Source organism: Portunus trituberculatus, chromosome 33 (genome assembly GCF_017591435.1).
Source record: "Portunus trituberculatus isolate SZX2019 chromosome 33, ASM1759143v1, whole genome shotgun sequence".
NCBI classification, from domain to species: domain Eukaryota; kingdom Metazoa; phylum Arthropoda; class Malacostraca; order Decapoda; family Portunidae; genus Portunus; species Portunus trituberculatus.
In genome coordinates, this window is record NC_059287.1 from 4,069,750 (window position 1) to 4,088,552 (window position 18,803).

Consider the following 18,803-nt stretch of genomic DNA (forward strand, 5'->3'; position numbering starts at 1 on the left):
AGGCTTGGAAAGATCTAAGCATGAGCAGAAAAATGGAAAACACACAGAAAGCACTATATTGCTCTCACATGCCATCCCATCACACCACCGACTCACTCAAAGCAAGAAGAGAAAAGAAAAGATGGAAAGCTTGCTAGGACACATGGAAGCCATTTCAAAACCTATTTTCCAAACCTTGTGGACCAACATCTCCCGGTTCACCCGGAGGACCTCGCCGTCCCTGCCCTGGCAACCCTCGAGGACCACGGAGCTTTTGGGCAATCTCAGCCATATTGTCTGTGGGTTAGAGGACATGGAAACACCCAGATGCTGCTGAATCTTCTTGTTATCACAGACTTGGTTCAGGAAGCAAAGGTGGGGAGAGGTTCCATTAGAGCTCAAGGAAAATGTCCTCCAGTTGTGTATGTAGAGAAGCTTCTGACTGTCTCACTTACCTATTGGCAATCTGATGTACTGATTGCTTGACTGACTGACATCAACTGACTCACTGAATTTTTCATGGAGTGAGGGAATGACTGCTGGACATGACATATTGACCAACTGAGTATGTAACTATCTGAGTGGCTTGAGCTCAGCTGTACTCACTCAATAATTGACTGGCTGTTTGACTGACTGACATTATTATTAATAGTTTTCCAGACATACCTGCTACCTCTTCATCCTTGATTAACTGAAGAGGAAACTGGCAAACTAACAATGACTTTTTTCCCACTTACCAGTACACAAATATTTAAGAGTGCGGTGCTGTACTCTGATGTTGTGTGGTAAAACTACATTCCAGAATTGTGAGAATAAATATATAAAAAATAATTTCAGTAAAGAACATTTACATCAAAGAATTTCTTAAAACGTTTTGAAGAGTTCCATCTTTTGTGTGACTTTCATATTAAATAATGATTAAACTAAAAAGTAAATTACCAGTTAAGATACCCAACTTAACTGACCTTAAATTGAGGTTACCACTTTTGAGATCTGCAACCCCACTGAAAATTGTTTGAGTTATGCAATTCTATTGCAATATCTGTTTTTGGATTTGCAGCTCAACTGAAATTATAATGTCTAAATTTTCGGGTGATATCTATTGTGTCCTTTTTAATGTGAGAGGCAGACAAAAGAGGTGCAGCAACAGCAGCAGCAGCAGCAGCCAGCCTTACCTCGCAGCACAGAGGCACAGATCCCCCGCAGCTGCTCCTCTGTGTACTCCCGACCCTGGCCAAGGAGAGAGGGGCTGAGACAAAAGATTTTGAAGAAAGGCACATTCTTACTTCATATCAACTGAGTAATATACCAAAATGTTAAAAAGAAATTAATTACAATACAGTGGAGACTCAATACTCAAACTTAATTCGGTCCAAATAGCTGTTCAAGTATTAAAAAGTTTGTGATTTCTTTTTTTTTACAATTTTGATTTGTACATACCATAAGTGAAGGTCTGGTGATATATAACTTAGAAGAAGAGGAGAGAAGGGTGCAGAGAAGAAGGGAGGTAACTGGAGGATGAAAATATCTTTGTAACTTTTCTCCTGGTGTGATTACTGTGAATCCACTAGTGGCTTATTAACACTTGAACTCTCACTAAATTATGTATTTTCATCACTAATATGCCTCTTTGGTGCCATCATAAGTTTTTCAATGAAAACCTACCGACAGAATGTAGAAGATTGATTTTTCCAAGACACGGCTCGACTAAGGATATGCACTGGCATTATTACCCGTAATATGGCTGCGAGAAGGGAGATGACAGAGCTTTGTATACGACCAAATGTGCAGTTGTTTGATTCCCAGATATTTTCATCACTAGTAAGCCTTTGGTGTTAATGTAAGTTTATAAATGAAAGACTACAGATAGAATGCAGGAGAATATTATTCTGATGACCATGGCAGCACAAGTCACAACTGGCGGAAGGGGAAAGGGAACACCAGGAAGCCTTTGTTTACAACCACGTGCATGGACGTTCGACTATCAGATATTTTTTCGAGTATTAAATTAAACTTTTGCGTTCGAGTATTGAAAAATTTGGGTATTTCAATGTTCAAGTATTGAGTCTCCACTGTATTTATGAAGATGTTATCATATGTTTCAGTGATTGAGGTGGACGGTGACAGGGCCTGGGTCATGATGGTGCCCTCATGAGGGCTAACTATAAGGCAGGGCACTTACAGGTCTGCCTGGCAAACCATCATTCCCCTGTGCCCCACGCTGGCCAGGTGGGCCCGGCATCCCTGGGGAACCCGATGGGCCTGGCATGCCAGGGTGGCCTGTCTTCCCTTGAGGACCTCGCTCACCATCAGCTCCCCGCTCACCAGGCTAGCCGCAAGAAGGTAGAGTATCATTAACACTGACATACTTACATACGTACATTGTTTGAGACCCTTATATTCTACCAGTTATACCTGTGTTACATTTACTATATTCTCTCTCTCTCTCTCTCTCTCTCTCTCTCTCTCTCTCTCTCTCTCTCTCTCTCTCTCTCTCTCTCTCTCAGACTTCCAGTACTCACCATTCCCCTCTCCCCCATGGGTCCTGCCACACCTGGCACTCCATACGCACGCTCACCACTGACAACCTCCATCATTTGTGCTGATGAGTCACCAGGAAGTCCAGGAGGTCCAGGGGGACCTGGGGGCCCTGGTTTGCCCACAAAGCCAGGAAGGCCTGGGGGTCCAGCAGGTCCTAATGGACCTGATGGTCCCTAAGATAAACAAAATAATGATTACATAATTATCATGTAATGTAACAGACAGTATAGCATAAATTAATTACAATAAGTATTTTTCTTGCTCAAAGGTTCTTTCACCAGTCTTTCAAACTTCATGTGGTTAGTTAGCAAAAGGTGCTGGGGACCAAGGGTTAATGGGACCAGCAGCATTAGTTAGCCACTGATTCTTTTTCCAAGTTACACAATTGCAAATGAAGGTGTATTACAGTTACTGTGGGCTTTGAATTCCTCAAAAGTGAAGGAGGATGGTGTCTCTTGTTATATGTCACATCTTGTGATTTGGCACATCTGTGATCAAGTTGCCACAGATGAGGAGAGATAACAAAATGTGCTAAAGAAGTTGTATTACTTGCAGCTTCCAGTTTTGCTTCAAGGTGTTTTGGATGTTTTGGTGGATTTTGCACATCACACATGTATTAACTTTTCTTATCTTTAGATTTTGCTTGAGATGTTTTGGTTGTGAAATCTGAATAAAGGTGGTACTTGGAAGTTTTAAATGAGTTGCAAGCAGGAGTGAAAGAGGTTTTCTTTGCCAATGTTGTTTACATAATTATGGTAACTCGATTTATGCGTGTTTGATTTAGGCGTTTTTGTTATAATGCGACCAAAAAAATATATTATTAATCAAATTTGCACGATCGGGTTGCTTATACACGATTTGGCCCAACTGCATTTTCAAACTGAGCGCCAGACACAATTTAAAACAACGCACCAGAGTTCCGCAGCTGGCAGATAGGCAGGAGCTCCGCTCTTCTCGTGCCTCATTTGCAGTCTGCCAGCACTGAGTACAGTCGGAATCTCTTCAGTCTGCTTATAATTTACCAAGATGGTCTCAAAACGTCCTTCATCTTCTTCTGTATGTGGGGTTATTTTTGATAATTGGATTTTGATAAAGTGGTAAAGCTCAAAGAAAGATGGTGACTGACTGTGGTGTGAGTGGTGAAGGCAGTGATGCAGTGAGTGTTGTGTTTAGGTATTCTTTGTTTTGTTTTCTCTTATTATTTCTTGCTTTTCCCTTTACTTTAAATACACTTATAGTATTTAGAATGGTAAATAATAAAAACATGTTAATTTAGCCAAATAAAGAGTATTTTGTAAAAATTTTTTGGGACCACATCCTGCATCCCCCATATTATCTATCGTTTCTTATGAGAATTACAAGTTTGTTTTACGCAAATTTTGATATACGCGATGCCTCTTGGAAAGCATCTATTGCGTAAATCGAGTTACCTGTACAATGGATGTCTTGTGGGATAACATTACAGAGACATTAATTCCTGAAAGTGTTGCAGTCTCATAACTTACCTGAGGTCCTGGAAGCCCTCGGGGACCTATGGGTCCTTGTGGCCCTGGTTTGCCATTTGCTCCATCACGGCCTCGAAGTCCACTTTGACCTGGAGATCCTGAGAGTCCTCTGGTGCCAGGTGGTCCCATGGGACCTGCTACTCCTTGCTCTCCATCCTTCCCTGGGTCACCCTGCAGCAAGAACAATGCTTGGACAGTGCTCAAGCCAGCCCTCCCACTCACCACATGGCAGTGTGCACACCCAACCACACCAACAAGACACACGAACCTTTTTACCCGGCAATCCAGGGTGTCCCTTGGGTCCAATGAGACCCAACTGCCCAGGATTTCCTGGGGCACCAGCAGGGCCAGGAAGACCTGGTGGCCCTGATGGACCCTCCTCTCCCCTGTTGCCCTGTGTTCCCTGCGGACCTTGTGGTCCAGGCTGGCCTGGCGGGGATGGCTCGCCAGAGAGGCCTGGCTCTCCACGTGCACCTCTGTCACCCTTGATGCCTTGCGGCCCTGGAGGACCCATGGGGCCCTCTGGTCCCTGTCATGGAAAAAGATATCACATGAAACAACTCCCTACATGGCTATTTGCCTCATCCAAGCACAGCAGGCAAGGCTGTTGTTCCTCCCCTGAGGAAGCCCAGTAGTAGGGCAATCTTCAGCCATCACCACTGGGATAGCACCTAATGTGTGTCACTTCAAGAAATATGCAGTCTGAGGCAGAGATAATACTCTAAGGGTGAAAAGTTTTCTTACTGGCAGTCCAACAACACCAGGCTTGCCAATGAGGCCTGGAACGCCTGGTAGGCCACCAATGCCCTTCTCTCCCTTCTCACCGGGAACTCCTGTCCGCCCGGGCTCCCCCTTGGATCCATCATTGCCTGGGATGCCTTCATTCCCTCGCTCACCTGTAACATGCAGTTCAGTGTAATGTGTTAGCTTTCCTGTGATGGTGGCTTGTATCATTCTTTTCACACTATTTTCATGAACAAAGACTGACCTTTATCCCCTGGTACTCCTGGAAACCCTTCTGGACCAGGGGGGCCAACAGGCCCTATGGTGCCTGGTTCACCAGGAGGACCAACTGGACCATATGGACCAGGTGGGCCTGGTGGTCCGGGAACAGTTTCTCCATTGGCCTCTCCACCAGGCCTTCCAGGCAGACCAGGTGGTCCCTGAGGTAAGGTATCACTTTAGTCTGTTGGTTCTAAGGTTTTGCATAATGACAAGACAAGCAAGCTAAGTCATCAAGCAGGAATTCACTCACAGTCTCGCCGGGAAAGCCACGTGGCCCAGGCTGGCCTGGTCCTCCTGTGTTGCCCTTCTCACCACGCTGGCCTCGCCGCCCAGTGTTCCCGCGGTCACCTCGGTCTCCTGCCAGGGTGAATGGTTTAAGTGCAGCAGCTCAAAGTGCATATGAGTGTAGCGGTGCCCATCGTGTCACAATTGACCTACCTTTGTCTCCCTTGCTGCCCGGTGCCCCTGGAGCCCCATCCAGCCCGTCCAGACCCTGGAGACCTGGTTGCCCTGGAGATCCCTGTCCCCCTGAAGGACCAGAGACAAGTACAGCATCACCAGGCACACCCTTAGGTCCAGGATCACCTCGTGGACCAGGGGCACCTATGGGGCCAGGAAGACCCCGATCTCCAGTGTTTCCCTTTGGGCCGATAGGTCCCTGTGACACGGAGGAAGAAACAATGAAAGGGAAAGATCTCCCATGAGGGCGTGCAGCAAAAACAATGCTACACCACAAATGGCTGACAGTGTCACTCACCACAATGCCCGGCAGTCATGTGGGAAAGAGGATCAAGAGTGTTTCATCATTTCATGATTATCACAAGCAAGGCAGGAAAAAAGAACAGTCTCATAGTGGCATGTAACTGTCACTCACCAGTGCTCCTGTGAGTCCAGTAGGACCTGGAGGGCCAGGAGAGCCAGCTATTCCCTGGAATCCTTGTTCCCCCTGGCTGCCTGGTGGTCCTCGTGGTCCCAAAGGTCCCTGATGATGTGCAAGAGTACTGTCAACACCTGCATGGATTTATATTGCTCTCTTTTTTCTTTATAACCTTCATACTGCAGAAATACATTTTATAATATTTACATATATCAGTTGTAACAACATTAGAGGTTTACACTCACCATTTTCTGCTCTGGTTCATACATGAAAGAAGGAACTAAAGTTATTCTACTAAGAATTGTTACTATACCAAGAATCACTCCCAACATGCAATGAAAAGCTGCAGCGAAGTGTTGAGCATTCTGGTATGTTGTTTGTCTGTATCTGTATTAAGTGCAAGTGGTACAGTGTTCTTTGTGGCATGACAAAAGGCAAAGGTTCAATGATCAAAAACTGTAAGCAAGCATGCAACACTGGGCCACCTACTGGCTCTCCTGGAGGACCACGCTGCCCTTCACTGCCAGGGATGCCTGGCAGACCTACATCTCCGGAAGGTCCTTGTGGACCAGGGAGACCCCTCCTCCCCCTGCGACCCTGGCAAGAGTCACACAGCCTCACAGCCCTGCCCACTCATTACACACTGGGTTAGGAGACTGGTTAAACTACATAGGAATTGCGAGGCATGGACAGGTGCCCTGCCAGAAGGGGTGTGGCAGCCAAAATTTGAGGCCCTAGATCAGTCTGAGGTCCGGTGCCCGGTGGCCACTGCTGGGCCATGCATGGACCAAGTCAGATGACACATGGTCTCTGCCTCAACAAACTACAACCTACAGGGAGTCCAGTGAAGCCACGTTCCCCATTCTCGCCCAGTGGTCCTGGGATGCCTCGCAGCCCTGGGGGGCCGGCAGGACCCCGTGGGCCTGGCAGACCGTCCTCTCCCTGCCCCACCAGATCTTTGATTTAGGCTGTGCCCTACACTAACACAAATATGGCTCATCTCCAGCTACATATTATATTATTTTCCATGTAACTATATATTATTCATAATTAAATATCTGATTACACACCTCACTATACTTCACTGCAAAAAGGATGACCACACCCCATCTAAAAAATATAACACCTAATACTAAATATTGTCATATATTTCAAGATAGAATAAACTTGACATCCTCCTCAGCCCCTGCCCTGCACAGGAGGGAGGAGGAGGTGTGGTGTCTCACATCAGTGCCGTTCAAGCCCGGGGGACCGCGGGGGCACACCACCTCACACTGCTGCGCGCCAACCTGCTCAGAATCCACCTGAACAAACTGGTAAACACAGAAGGCATCGTTAAAACACATTAGAAACAAGATCGAGAAACATCTATCTACTTCATATACAAGGATGATATAACGTGACTTCGCTGTACAATTCTTCATGCACACACAGAGAGGAGCATGTTCTTACCTGGGGCAGTTCATCACATGTTTCACGCTCAGGACTGGATGGGTCGCAGCTCATCACCATCCACTGCAGCTCGATCTGGTGATATAAAACTCCCATTAATTCACAGCTGAGGTCATTCCTGCTTCTACTGTTGACTTATAAATAACAAATTAAGAATCACATGATAAACTTTTCATTGTAAAATAAAAAAAATTGTCCTGAACATAATAAAGAAAGTATGTCATTGTAATTTTTGTCAAAATGTCATAAAGGTGGGAACTAGTCCGAAAGGAAACATAAAGGAAACAAACAACAAATATAACAACAGATAAAAAGAAAGAAAAGAGAAGGTACCAAAGACAGACACATAAAGTTACCAACATAAAGATGAAAGATCAAAGAGGAATGTAGGCAATCAAGGAACTTACTTACATTGGATCTGCTCCTTCTCCTCTTGCGGGGGAAGGGAGAAAAGTCCTGTTAGTCAGTAGTACTTGAACCATGCAGGTGAGAGGCTTGTCAAAGGCTTGCAAAGACAAAATAATCATTAGTAATACCCAAGTTGGCCAGATGAGTGGGGGACACTTGAGTCAGGAATAGTGGCCCACCATCTGCTCCACAGACTCCTAAACAGTTAATGGAACGCTACATTGACCCAAAGCAATTAAAGGCATTTTTGTAGTGGCACATGAGTGAGAACTTTTTATGCTCCACCCCTGAACTTTTAGGCTCTGTCTTCTCTGTCTATAGAAAAGTGTTTAAAAGTATCTCACTGTCTCCTTGGAGTTATTGTCTCCTTAGAGTGACTCTCTCATGAAATAACTAGGAAATAGAAAATACTCAAGAAGGAGTTTCAAAAGAATACACATTCATGATCTTCTGCCAATACAAAAGATGCCTTCAGACAAATATACACAGGTAGTTAGAGATGGTGTTAATCATTTCTTGTTTTAATTCAACTTGAGTTTGAAGACAATAATTAGCATATATACTTTTATGATGATTATTTTCACTATTATTATTATCTTTATCAATGTTATTACTACTAGTACTATCATTATTATTATTATTATTATTATTATTATTATTGTTGTTGTTGTTGTTGTTGTTGTTGTTGTTGTTGTTGTTGTTGTTGTTGTTGTTGTTGTTGTTGTTGTTGTTGTTATTATTATTATTATTATTATTATTATTATTATTATTATTATTATTATCATTATTATCATCATCATCATTATTGATCATCACTAATTATTATATGCTGTTGTGTAATGTCACCATGGTTGTTCAGCTTGTGTATGGATGATGTGATAAAGGAAGTATACATGAGGGTGTTAGAGGCTTGCATTTGATCAGTGAGAAGGAAAGGGTATGGGTCTTGAGTCAGCTTTTATTTGCTGATGATTCAGCTCTGGTGCTGACTCAGAGAGGAAGTTGAAAAGAGGAGAAGGAAGCTAAAAAAATATGTTGGTTAAATTAAGATCACAAAATACTCAAGAGAGATAGTTGGTGGAAGGATATATGTAAGACTGTATGGAGAAGAAATGGAAGAGGATTGTTTTAAATATTTGGGATCAACAGACAGAGGTTGTACAGAGAGAAAGAAACAGGAAAAGTACTTAACGAACAAGAAAGATGCTTAAACACAGGACACTGGGAATGAGTGTGGAGAGAAGCAGAGTTATGTGAGGGAATAGTGGTGCACACTGTGCTGTGGTGCTAAAACATGGAACATGGGAGTAACTGAAAATAAATGGTTGAGTACAATGGAAATAAAAGGTCTGATGAGCATATGAGATGTAATATGGAGAGACAGAATAAGAAAGGAGGAAGTAAGAACTGGTGTTTTGAGGGAGCTGGCTATGTGGGCTGATCAGTGTATGTTAAGATGGTTTGGGCATGCGGAGAGAATGAAGGTGAGTGAATAAATAACATTGAGTGTGTGTGTGTGTGTGTGTGTGTGTGTGTGTGTGTGTGTGTGTGTGTGTGTGTGTAATTCACCTCAGTCGCCTGCTGGTCACCCAGCCAGTCTTTCCCATTACAGAGTGAGCTCAGAGCTCATAGACCGATCTTCGGGTAGGACTAAGACAACAACACACTCCACAAACCGGGAAAGCAAGGCCACAACCCCTCGAGTTACATCCCGTACCTATTTACTGCTAGGTGAACAGGGGCAACACATTAAGAGGCTTGCCCATTTGCCTTGCCGCCTCGGGACTCGAACCCGGCCCTCTTGATTGTTGTGTGTGTGTGTGTGTGTGTGTGTGTGTGTATTTACCTAATTGTAGTTTTACAGGGCCTGGGCTTTATGCTCGTGTGGCCCCGTCTCCATATCTACACTTATCCAATTTTTCTTTAAAACTATGCACACTTGTTGCTGACAACACTTCTTCACTCAAACTGTTCCACGTCTCAACACATCTTTGTGGGAACTATATTTTTTAACATCTCTCAGACATTTTCCCTTTCTCAGCTTTTTACTATGTGATCTTGTGCTTCGAATGTCATATTCTTCTCTCAGGATCAGTTTCTCATTATCCACTTGGTCCATTCCGTTGATCAATTTATAAAATTGTTTCAGATCCCCTCTCTCCCTTCTCTGTTCCAGGGTGTGTGTGTGTGTGTGTGTGTGTGTTTCACTGTTTGATCTGCTGCAGTCTCTGATGAGACAGTCAGACGTTACCCTACGGAACGAGCTCAGAGCTCATCATTTCCGATCTTCGGATAGGCCTGAGACCAGGCACACACCACACACCGGGACAACAAGGTCACAACTCCTTGATTTACATCCCGTACCTACTCACTGCTAGGTGAACAGGGGCTACATGTGAAAGGAGACACACCCAAATATCTCCACCCGGCCGGGGAATCGAACCCCGGTTCTCTGGCTTGTGAAGCCAGCGCTCTAACCACTGAGCTACCGGGCCGTGTGTGTGTGTGTGTGTGTGTGTGTGTGTGTGTGTGTGTGTGTGTGTGTGTGTGTGTAATTCACCTCAGTCGCCTGCTGGTCACCCAGACAGTCTTCCCCATTATGGAGTGAGCTCAGAGCTCATAGATCGATCTTCGGGTAGGACTGAGACCACATCAACACACAACACACACCGGGAAAGCGAGGCCACAACCCCTCGACTTACATCCCGTACCTATTTACTGCTAGGTGAACAGGGGCCACACATTAAGAGGATTGCCCATTTGTCTTGCCGCTTACTGGGACTTGAATCCGATCCTCTCGATTGTGAATCAAGCGTGCTAACCACTACAGCGGTAGTGTGTGTAATTCACCTCGGTCGCCTGCTGGTCACCCAGCCAGTCTTCCCCATTACGGAGCGAGCTCAGAGCTAATAGACCGATCTTCGGATAGGACTGAGACCACATTACACACAACACACACTGGGAAAGCGAGGCCACAACCCCTCGAGTTACATCCCATACCTATTTACTGCTAGGTGAACAGGGCTATACATTAAGAGGCTTACCCACTTGCCTCGCCGCGCCAGGACTCGAACCTGGCCCTCTCGATTGTGAGTCGAGCGTGCTAACCACTACACTACGCGGTGTGTGTGTGTGTGTGTGTGTGTGTGTGTGTGTGTGTGTGTGTGTGTGTGTGTATGTGCGATATGTCTGACCCATCTCATGTAAGATTGCTGACCTAGTACTATATGGATTATTGGTGTCATTATTATATTGTTATGATTTTTTATTCTATGTATTATTATTATTGTCATTAGGCTTCCTAGTGTCTTAGATGGAAGCCTTTGTATTATTGTCATTGAGTATACAAAACCCATGTTAATTGTTAGACACAACAATTACTCATACTCATGAAACTCTGTCATGATTGGTGTTCAGAGTTGAAATTGAGAACACCATACTAGTAACAAAATATTATACAGAATACTAAAGAACAAGATTTATTCACCCATTATTGAATGTCCTCCATGCCGCTGAAAATAAAAAGAAGTTAGCTGTGTCTGAGCAGCACTGAACCATGCCAGTATTGCCTGAGCCTTCTTGTCTTCTGATTGTAAGGGAGTGTTGAGTCTGCCATTTTCTTGCATCAATGAGCATTCATTAAAAAATCTATAATCTATAATCTATAATCTTAAGATGGCAATAGAATGTCTGGATGAGTGCAGAGTTGTACAACCATGAAGGTGAAATACATTTGAATGAAGGATTTTGATTGTAATATACAGGAGCTATTTGTACTCAGTGACAGCAAGTAAACAGGTCAGTTTTGGGTGGCTATAGGATGTGGGAAGTGCAGTGGTTCAGGTAGCATAATTATCCACATTGCAGGATGTCTCAAGTCCAAATCCTAGTTTACAGTCAGAATTTTTAGCAACTTGTTAATCCTTAGTTCCCCGGCCACCTGAAGGCACAAGCAAGTGCAGCTCAGTATGGCTTCCAAGCCCAGAAAAGTGGGGAGGAGTGTGCCAAGAAGAGCATTCAGCATAAAATCTTTGCTAAATCACCATGTGGATCTAGTCCATTGAGGCAATCCCTATCAGAGACATGTCAAAAGTAAAGGAAGACAGTTATATAATGTCCAGGTGAACAAGGAGTCATAAAACCATAAGGCTGAGTCAAGGAATTTGATCCTAACGTACAGGAACCGTCCGCTGCGATCCTTGTTGCTTGGCAATGTAGATATTCCCATTGACATCTATGGGGCCGATGGGGTCAATGGGCAGCTCTGTGGTCCTCTCACAGTCAAGGTGGAGAGTGACACGGTCCCTGAAGACGCCAAAGTGGAGTTTGTGCCATTTTTCATTGAAGGCTTCCTGCAGAAAGAGGAACAGGCGAGGGTGTCATGTTCACCTTTGGGTCATCATCAAAGTCCTGAGGCTGAGATAAATGTTTATCTTAAAAACTGAATCTATTATGGAAGTAGCTAGAAAGTACGTATACAACACCTAAGACACTGTGATTACAACAGTCATCACATCCCAAGCAAGACCAAGTTTGGGGCCTTTACACATTTGGGAAATAAAGAGGCATCAATGAACAGGAAGGAGCTTTTTGCTTTAGTACTAACTTTTCTCAGTATACTGTCATTCAACTTTGTTTGGTATTGGTGGATGGGGAGAGCCTTCCTTTGTACTATCCTTGTAGGAAACATATAAGTACTTACAGTCAGCTCCCTACTTGATGAGGCAGTTTTCCTACCTATTCTTCTAACTAAAGTGATATCTGTCATACTTTTTTCAAGAGAACTGTCATTAATTGACTAAAGCTGCCTCTCACGTGTATCATAGGCCTGTCTTCCTCTCCTCCTCACTGTCCCTCTTCCCTTCCCCATGCTTCTCCTACATCTCTTTCTCTCTCTCTGATACATGTCAGAGGTAGCTCTAGTCAATGACGGCTGTCCTGAAAGATGGATGACAGATGTAATTTTTGTTTGAAATACAAGTATAAAAACTGCTTCAAGAAGTAGGGAGCCAACATATATACATGTATAAACATCTGCCAGCGTTAGATTGTTTGTCTAATCTCTCTCTCTCTCTCTCTCTCTCTCTCTCTCTCTCTCTCTCTCTCTCTGAAGAGGGTGTGTGAGAAATGTAGAAATGAGGACGGAGTGGGAATGTGGAGGTGGGAATATGGAGTGGGGTTGAGCAAGGAGGTGTGGCTTAATTGACACATCACAACTTCTGGCCAGTGATATCTGTCTATTAAATTCACTTGGAATGACATCTCACTGTAGCAAAATATAAAGGTAGAAAGGCTGGTTCACCAAGAAGGAAGCCATCTGTACGTCACATATTCACCTTTGCATGGAGGGATTGGAGGGAGTACCAGCTCACCTTCTACTCTCCTACCTATCCATACTCGGGATCTAGCTTTGGATGTGAGTAGGAGGCTTCTGCTGTACCTTCTCTTTACCATATGCATACAAATAAATCTGATTAAAGAACAGGATGCATGGAGAGTAGCCTTCTATTATCTATATCATATGGGCTTTTTACAGGAATTTATGGGCTAAAGGGGATACTTTTTAGGGTACCTCCTATCTTAAGCCCACCCGCTAGGAAACCGTTGCCCCGAGTGAGGAAATCCAACCTACACTCGGATCGTGGACAGGATTTGAACCCGTGCACTTGGAGACCCCTCGGACCCCAAAGCACGCATGACTGTTGCCACACATCCGTACAGCATAATTGGTTGAAGGATTGGATGGGTGGGGAGGAGCCTTCTATTGTATCATCCTTTCCATGCAAACCTACATTGCTTTGTTTGGAAGGCCAGGTGAATGTGAATGAGCCTTCTACTACAATGTCTTTTCCATTCCTAGCAAGGGACCAAAACTTCCACTGACGTCTATAATCCCAAATGTACTGCCATATGCTAGTAATTTGCAATATTTTATCAACTATATTGCATTTAAACATTTGTAACCATTTATAATCCTCTTTGATTCCTTGTAGTACTTTGCAATACTCCGAAGCTCTTTACTGATACATCTCTAAATTCAAAATCCTTTCTAATCTCTCACGATCCTCTCTGAGCACACTTACACCAATACAACAGTGACCACTCCCGTGCTTATACACGTACCTCGGCCCCTTCAAATCTGATCGTCTGGAGGGAACCCGCATAGGACAAGATGGACAGCTCCACAAACTTCCTGATGGGGTTCAGGGTAACGGCAAACTGAGGTCTTTCTCTGAGGTCATTGATCCTGATGATGTCCCAGGGGTTCCGGGGCTGGCGGCGGGCGCGGTAGGTGCAGATCATAGAGAACTCCTGCGGCAGTCCTTGGGGGAAGATGTCCCTGGGGAGGCAGAAAGGAGACTCATAAGCTTGTCACGCGGCCGATGGATATGAAGGGATACGATCTGGATTTAGATCGAGGAGGTAGTAGACACCTACCGAAACAATAACTTACTCCCAGTGAGATCTAATAGCACTAGTTTAGGAGGTGCTGTGAACCTTCCATTAAAGCTAGATGTGATCTCGTTGAATGTTTCCCTTTGTGTCTCACAACTCAAGGGGATAGTCACAGCCTACCCTCTAAAGACAGCTCTCCTTCTTCACACAAAACTACATGCACTTACCACACATACTCCCTTCACTCCAAATCAAAATTTAAAAGAAAAATGGGACCCAAAATAAACAACGCCTCGGAGTCCCCTCTGGGAGGGACCAAAATGTCCCCAGGTCGGACACCTCTCCTGTTGAAGACCACAAATGCCTTGACACCTCCCTCAACTTTTTCTACATTAACTTCTGCAACATTCGTGGTCTTAGATCTAATTTTCAATCTGTGGAACACCACCTCTCCTCTACTAAACCTCATCTTCTTTTCCTCACCGAAACACAGCTGTCTGAGGCAACTGACAGTAGCCCCTTCTCTGTTCCCTCCTACTTTCTCTATTCTCATTTTCATTCCAAAGCTGGATGTTGCGTCTATGTACGCAACGACTTAACTTGCTCTCGTGCCCACGCTCTTGAGTCTTCCGAATTTTCCACCATCTGGCTACGACTTAACAGTCACTCTCAAACTAAATTCATCTGTGCTGTTTATCTCTCCCTAACTCTTCTGACTATAGTAATTTCTTCGACTACTTAACTTCTAAAGTGGAGCACATTCTGTCCCTCTACCCTTTCGCTGAGATTTCCATTCTTGGAGATTTCAATGTTCACCACCAGCTTTGGCTTTCCTCTCCCTTCACTGACCACCCTGGTGAACTAGCCTTCAACTTTGCTATCCTCCATGACCTAGAGCAACTGGTGCAACACCCTACTCGTATTCCTGACCGTCTTGGAGACACGCCCAACATTCTTGATCTCTTCCTCACCTCTAACCCTTCTGCTTATGCTGTCACCCTTTCATCTCCGTTGGGCTCCTCCGATCACAATCTCATTTCTGTATCTTGTCCTATTTTTCCAATCCCTCCACAGGATCCCCCAAAGCGAAGGTGCCTCTGGCGTTTTGCCTCTGCCAGTTGGGGGACCTGAGGAGGTATTATGCTGATTTTCCCTGGAATGATTATTGCTTCCGTGTCAGAGACCCATCTCTTTGTGCTGAACGCATAACAGAGGTGTTAGTATCTGGCATGGAGGCGTACATTCCTCATTCTTTTCTCAACCTAAACCTTCTAAACCTTGGTTTAACTCAGCCTGTTCTCGTGCTATACATGATAGAGAGGTTGCCCACAAAAGGTACTTGAGCCTTCCATCTCCTGAATCTCATGCACTTTATATCTCTGCCCGGAATCATGCCAAGTCTGTTCTTCAACTTGCCAAACACTCTTTCATAAATAGGAAATGTCAAAATCTTTCAAACTCAAACTCTCCTCGTGACTTCTGGCATCTAGCCAAAAACATCTCAAATAACTTCACTTCTTCATCTTTCCTCCTTTATTTCATCCTGATGGCACCACTGCCATCTCTTCTGTCTCTAAAGCTGAACTCTTTTCTCAAACCTTTGCTCACAACTCCACCTTGGACGATTCTGGGCTTGTCCTCCTCTCCTCCTCCCTCTGACTATTTCATGTCTACAATCAAAATTCTTCGTAATGATGTTTTCCATGCCCTTGCTGGCCTAAACCCTCGGAAGGCTTATGGACCTGATGGGGTCCCTCCTATTGTTCTCAAAAACTGTGCTTCTGTGCTTGCACCTTGCCTGGCCAAACTCTTCCAACTTTGTCTATCGACTTCTACCTTTCCTTCCTGCTGGAAGTTCGCCTACATTCAGCCTGTTCCTAAAAGGGTGACCGTTCTAACCCCTCAAACTACCGTCCTATAGCTTTAATCTCTTGCTTGTCTAAAGTTTTTGAATCTATCCTGAATAGGAAGATTCTCAAACATCTGTCACTTCACAATCTTCTGTCTGATCGCCAGTATGGCTTCCGTCAAGGTCGCTCTACTGGTGATCTTCTGGCTTTCCTTACTGAGTCTTGGTCATCCTCTTTTAGAGATTTCGGTGAAACTTTTGCTGTTGCGTTAGACATATCAAAAGCTTTTGATAGAGTCTGGCATAAAGCTTTGATTTCAAAACTGCCCTCTTACGGCTTCTATCCTTCTCTCTGCAACTTTATCTCAAGTTTCCTTTCCGACCGCTCTATTGCTGCTGTGGTAGACGGCTACTGTTCTTCTCCTAAACCTATTAATAGTGGTGTTCCTCAGGGTTCTGTCCTGTCACCCACTCTCTTTCTATTATTCATTAATGACCTTCTTAACCAAACTTCTTGCCCTATCCACTCCTACGCTGATGATACCACCCTACATCTTTCCACGTTCTTTCAGAGACGTCCAACCCTTCAGGAAATTAACAGATCACGCGGGGACGCCACGGAACGCCTGACTTCCGATCTTTCTAAAATTTCCGATTGGGGCAGAGAAAATCTAGTAGTTTTCAATGCCTCAAAAACTCAATTCCTCCATCTATCAACTCAACACAACCTTCCAGACAACTATCCCCTCTTCTTCAGTGACACTCAACTGTCTTCCTCTTCCACAATGAATATCCTCGGTCTGTCCTTTGCTCATAATCTTAACTGGAAACTTCACATCTCATCTCTTGCTAAAACAGCTTCTATGAAGTTAGGTGTTCTGAGGCGTCTCCGCCAGTTTTTCTCGCCCCTCTGTATAAGGGCCTTATTCGTCCCTGTATGGAGTACTCTTCGCATGTTTGGGGGGCTTCCAGTCACACAGCTTTGCTTGATAGGGTGGAATCGAAAGCTCTTCGTCTCATCAACTCCCCTCCTCTGACTAACTGTCTTCACTCTCTTTCTCACCGCCGAAATGTTGCATCCCTTTCTATATTTTATCGCTATTTTCATGGTAACTGTTCTACTGATCTTGCTAACTGCATGCTTCCCCCCCTCCTGCGGCCACGCTGCATCCTCTCATCCCTATTCTGTCCAACTCTCTACTGCAAGAGTTAACCAGTACGCTCAATCATTCATCCCTTTCACTGGTAAACTCTGGAACTCCCTCCCTGCATCTGTATTTCCAAATTCCTACAACTTGTCTTCTTTTAAGAGGGAGGTATCGAGGCATTTGCTCCCCTAATTCTGGCTGACGGTTTTGGCACTTTTTCTACTCTTTGGAGAGCCAGCGCTCAAGTGGGCTTTTTTCTAACTTTCTTTTTTTTTTGCCCTTGGCTGGCCCTCTTCCCTACGTAAAAAAAAAAAAAAAGATAAGACTCTCTCTCTCTCTCTCTCTCTCTCTCTCTCTCTCTCTCTCTCTCTCTCTCCAAAAGTTCCATTGCTGACTAAATAGTTACTCTGAAAAGCCTCCTTAACTTTTGATAGAAGGGAAGAAGACTCACTCTCACCAATGAAAAAAAAGAAAGAAGAAAAAAGAGGACACACACACACACACACACACACACACACACGTAAAAAAAACACACAGCAACAAGCAATCACCATCGTAATCAACAAGCACACTGGAAAGTGGAAAGAAACACTCTACTATAGTAACCTCGTGGCGATCTGAAGGTTTGCGTCAGCCTTGAGTCGGTAGGCGGTCTGCATGCGGTTGGAGCCCCGGACACGCTTCACGCCAGTGTAGTTCTGTTCCAAGACATCAAGCTGGAACTGGCGGATGAAGTCGAAGGCCTGTAGATCGTCCTCCCCTGGCTGGTAGTCCGCGCAGGGCCCCACCAACTCGTCATAGATCTCATACTCTGCAGGTGTTGCCATGGGTGAGTAGACATCTTCATAATGGTATTGTAGAGTGTAGGCAAATAAGGAAAGCTAAACTAAACCATCAGGCCAACACGTATCTTGCCTTATTTGAAACATGGGCTAATTATTTGTACCTATCATTATCGTTTCTATCCGAGAGCCTAGTTAGGTTATTAATTTCTTTGAGATTCTTATATTATGCATATTGACGTCTTATAGTTATTTCTTACTATGTGTGTTATCTTTACTGCTACTGCTGCTACTGTTATGGCGTGCATTGAAACACCGAGCCAAGGTTCAGAGTCTCACGAGGCACTAGACTGTGACTAGAGAAACTACATTGCTCGCGTTAGGGCGGGGCGGCAAGGCGAGACTTTCCTAATAGTAGTGACTCTCATGACCTTTACGTGGCACCGCTGACATCACGAGAGAGAGAGAGAGAGAGAGAGAGAGAGAGAGAGAGAGAATATGTTATTGTGCCTCTGACCGTCTGACGAGACTAAAGTAAGTGTTTAAGGCAGGAATTTTCAAGGCCACACCAACAGAAGTAATATTGGTAATAATGATAATAATGATGACGATAGTAATGCATCCATACATACCAAAACAACACTTAGTTCTGTTGCAATTTCTCATCCCCACTATCTTCTAAAAACCTAATAACTTAATAACCTGGTAATCGATAAATCTTTTTGACGTTGCTTCTTCAATGTTTGAAACTTCAGACATGAACCCCAATGATAAAAAGAAGAAAAAATGAACGAAAGACTTACGGGCTTGCGTGCGGGTCGGCGCCACCACCAGCAGCACCACCAGTATGGCTGCAGCCCT

At 44.4% G+C, this 18,803-nt stretch overlaps 1 protein-coding gene across 5 annotated transcripts in view; it reads right to left on the reverse strand.

Annotated features, from left to right (window-relative positions):
* LOC123512285 (collagen alpha-2(IX) chain-like) overlaps positions 1–18,803 on the reverse strand; it is a 41,162-nt gene that overhangs the window by 2,086 nt on the left and 20,273 nt on the right. The window contains exons 2-20 of one of the 5 annotated variants that reach the window (XM_045268606.1): positions 18,746–18,803; positions 17,767–17,971; positions 13,891–14,107; positions 11,946–12,119; positions 7,771–7,791; positions 7,360–7,434; positions 7,134–7,220; positions 6,397–6,504; positions 5,905–6,012; positions 5,469–5,688; positions 5,281–5,387; positions 5,014–5,188; positions 4,770–4,921; positions 4,294–4,554; positions 4,026–4,196; positions 2,502–2,693; positions 2,162–2,308; positions 1,155–1,209; positions 175–276 (exon numbers count right to left, since the gene is read on the reverse strand). The exon at positions 18,746–18,803 is cut by the window's right edge and continues 13 nt beyond it. In XM_045268606.1, coding sequence (XP_045124541.1) covers positions 175–276; positions 1,155–1,209; positions 2,162–2,308; positions 2,502–2,693; positions 4,026–4,196; positions 4,294–4,554; positions 4,770–4,921; positions 5,014–5,188; positions 5,281–5,387; positions 5,469–5,688; positions 5,905–6,012; positions 6,397–6,504; positions 7,134–7,220; positions 7,360–7,434; positions 7,771–7,791; positions 11,946–12,119; positions 13,891–14,107; positions 17,767–17,971; positions 18,746–18,803 — 2,635 coding nt within the window. Of the gene's footprint in view, positions 1–174; positions 277–1,154; positions 1,210–2,161; positions 2,309–2,501; positions 2,694–4,025; positions 4,197–4,293; positions 4,555–4,769; positions 4,922–5,013; positions 5,189–5,280; positions 5,388–5,468; positions 5,689–5,904; positions 6,013–6,396; positions 6,505–6,741; positions 6,850–7,133; positions 7,221–7,359; positions 7,435–7,770; positions 7,792–11,945; positions 12,120–13,890; positions 14,108–17,766; positions 17,972–18,745 lie in introns of all 5 variants that reach the window. The other 4 variants (XM_045268607.1, XM_045268609.1, XM_045268610.1 and 1 more) reach the window with 4 other exon arrangements.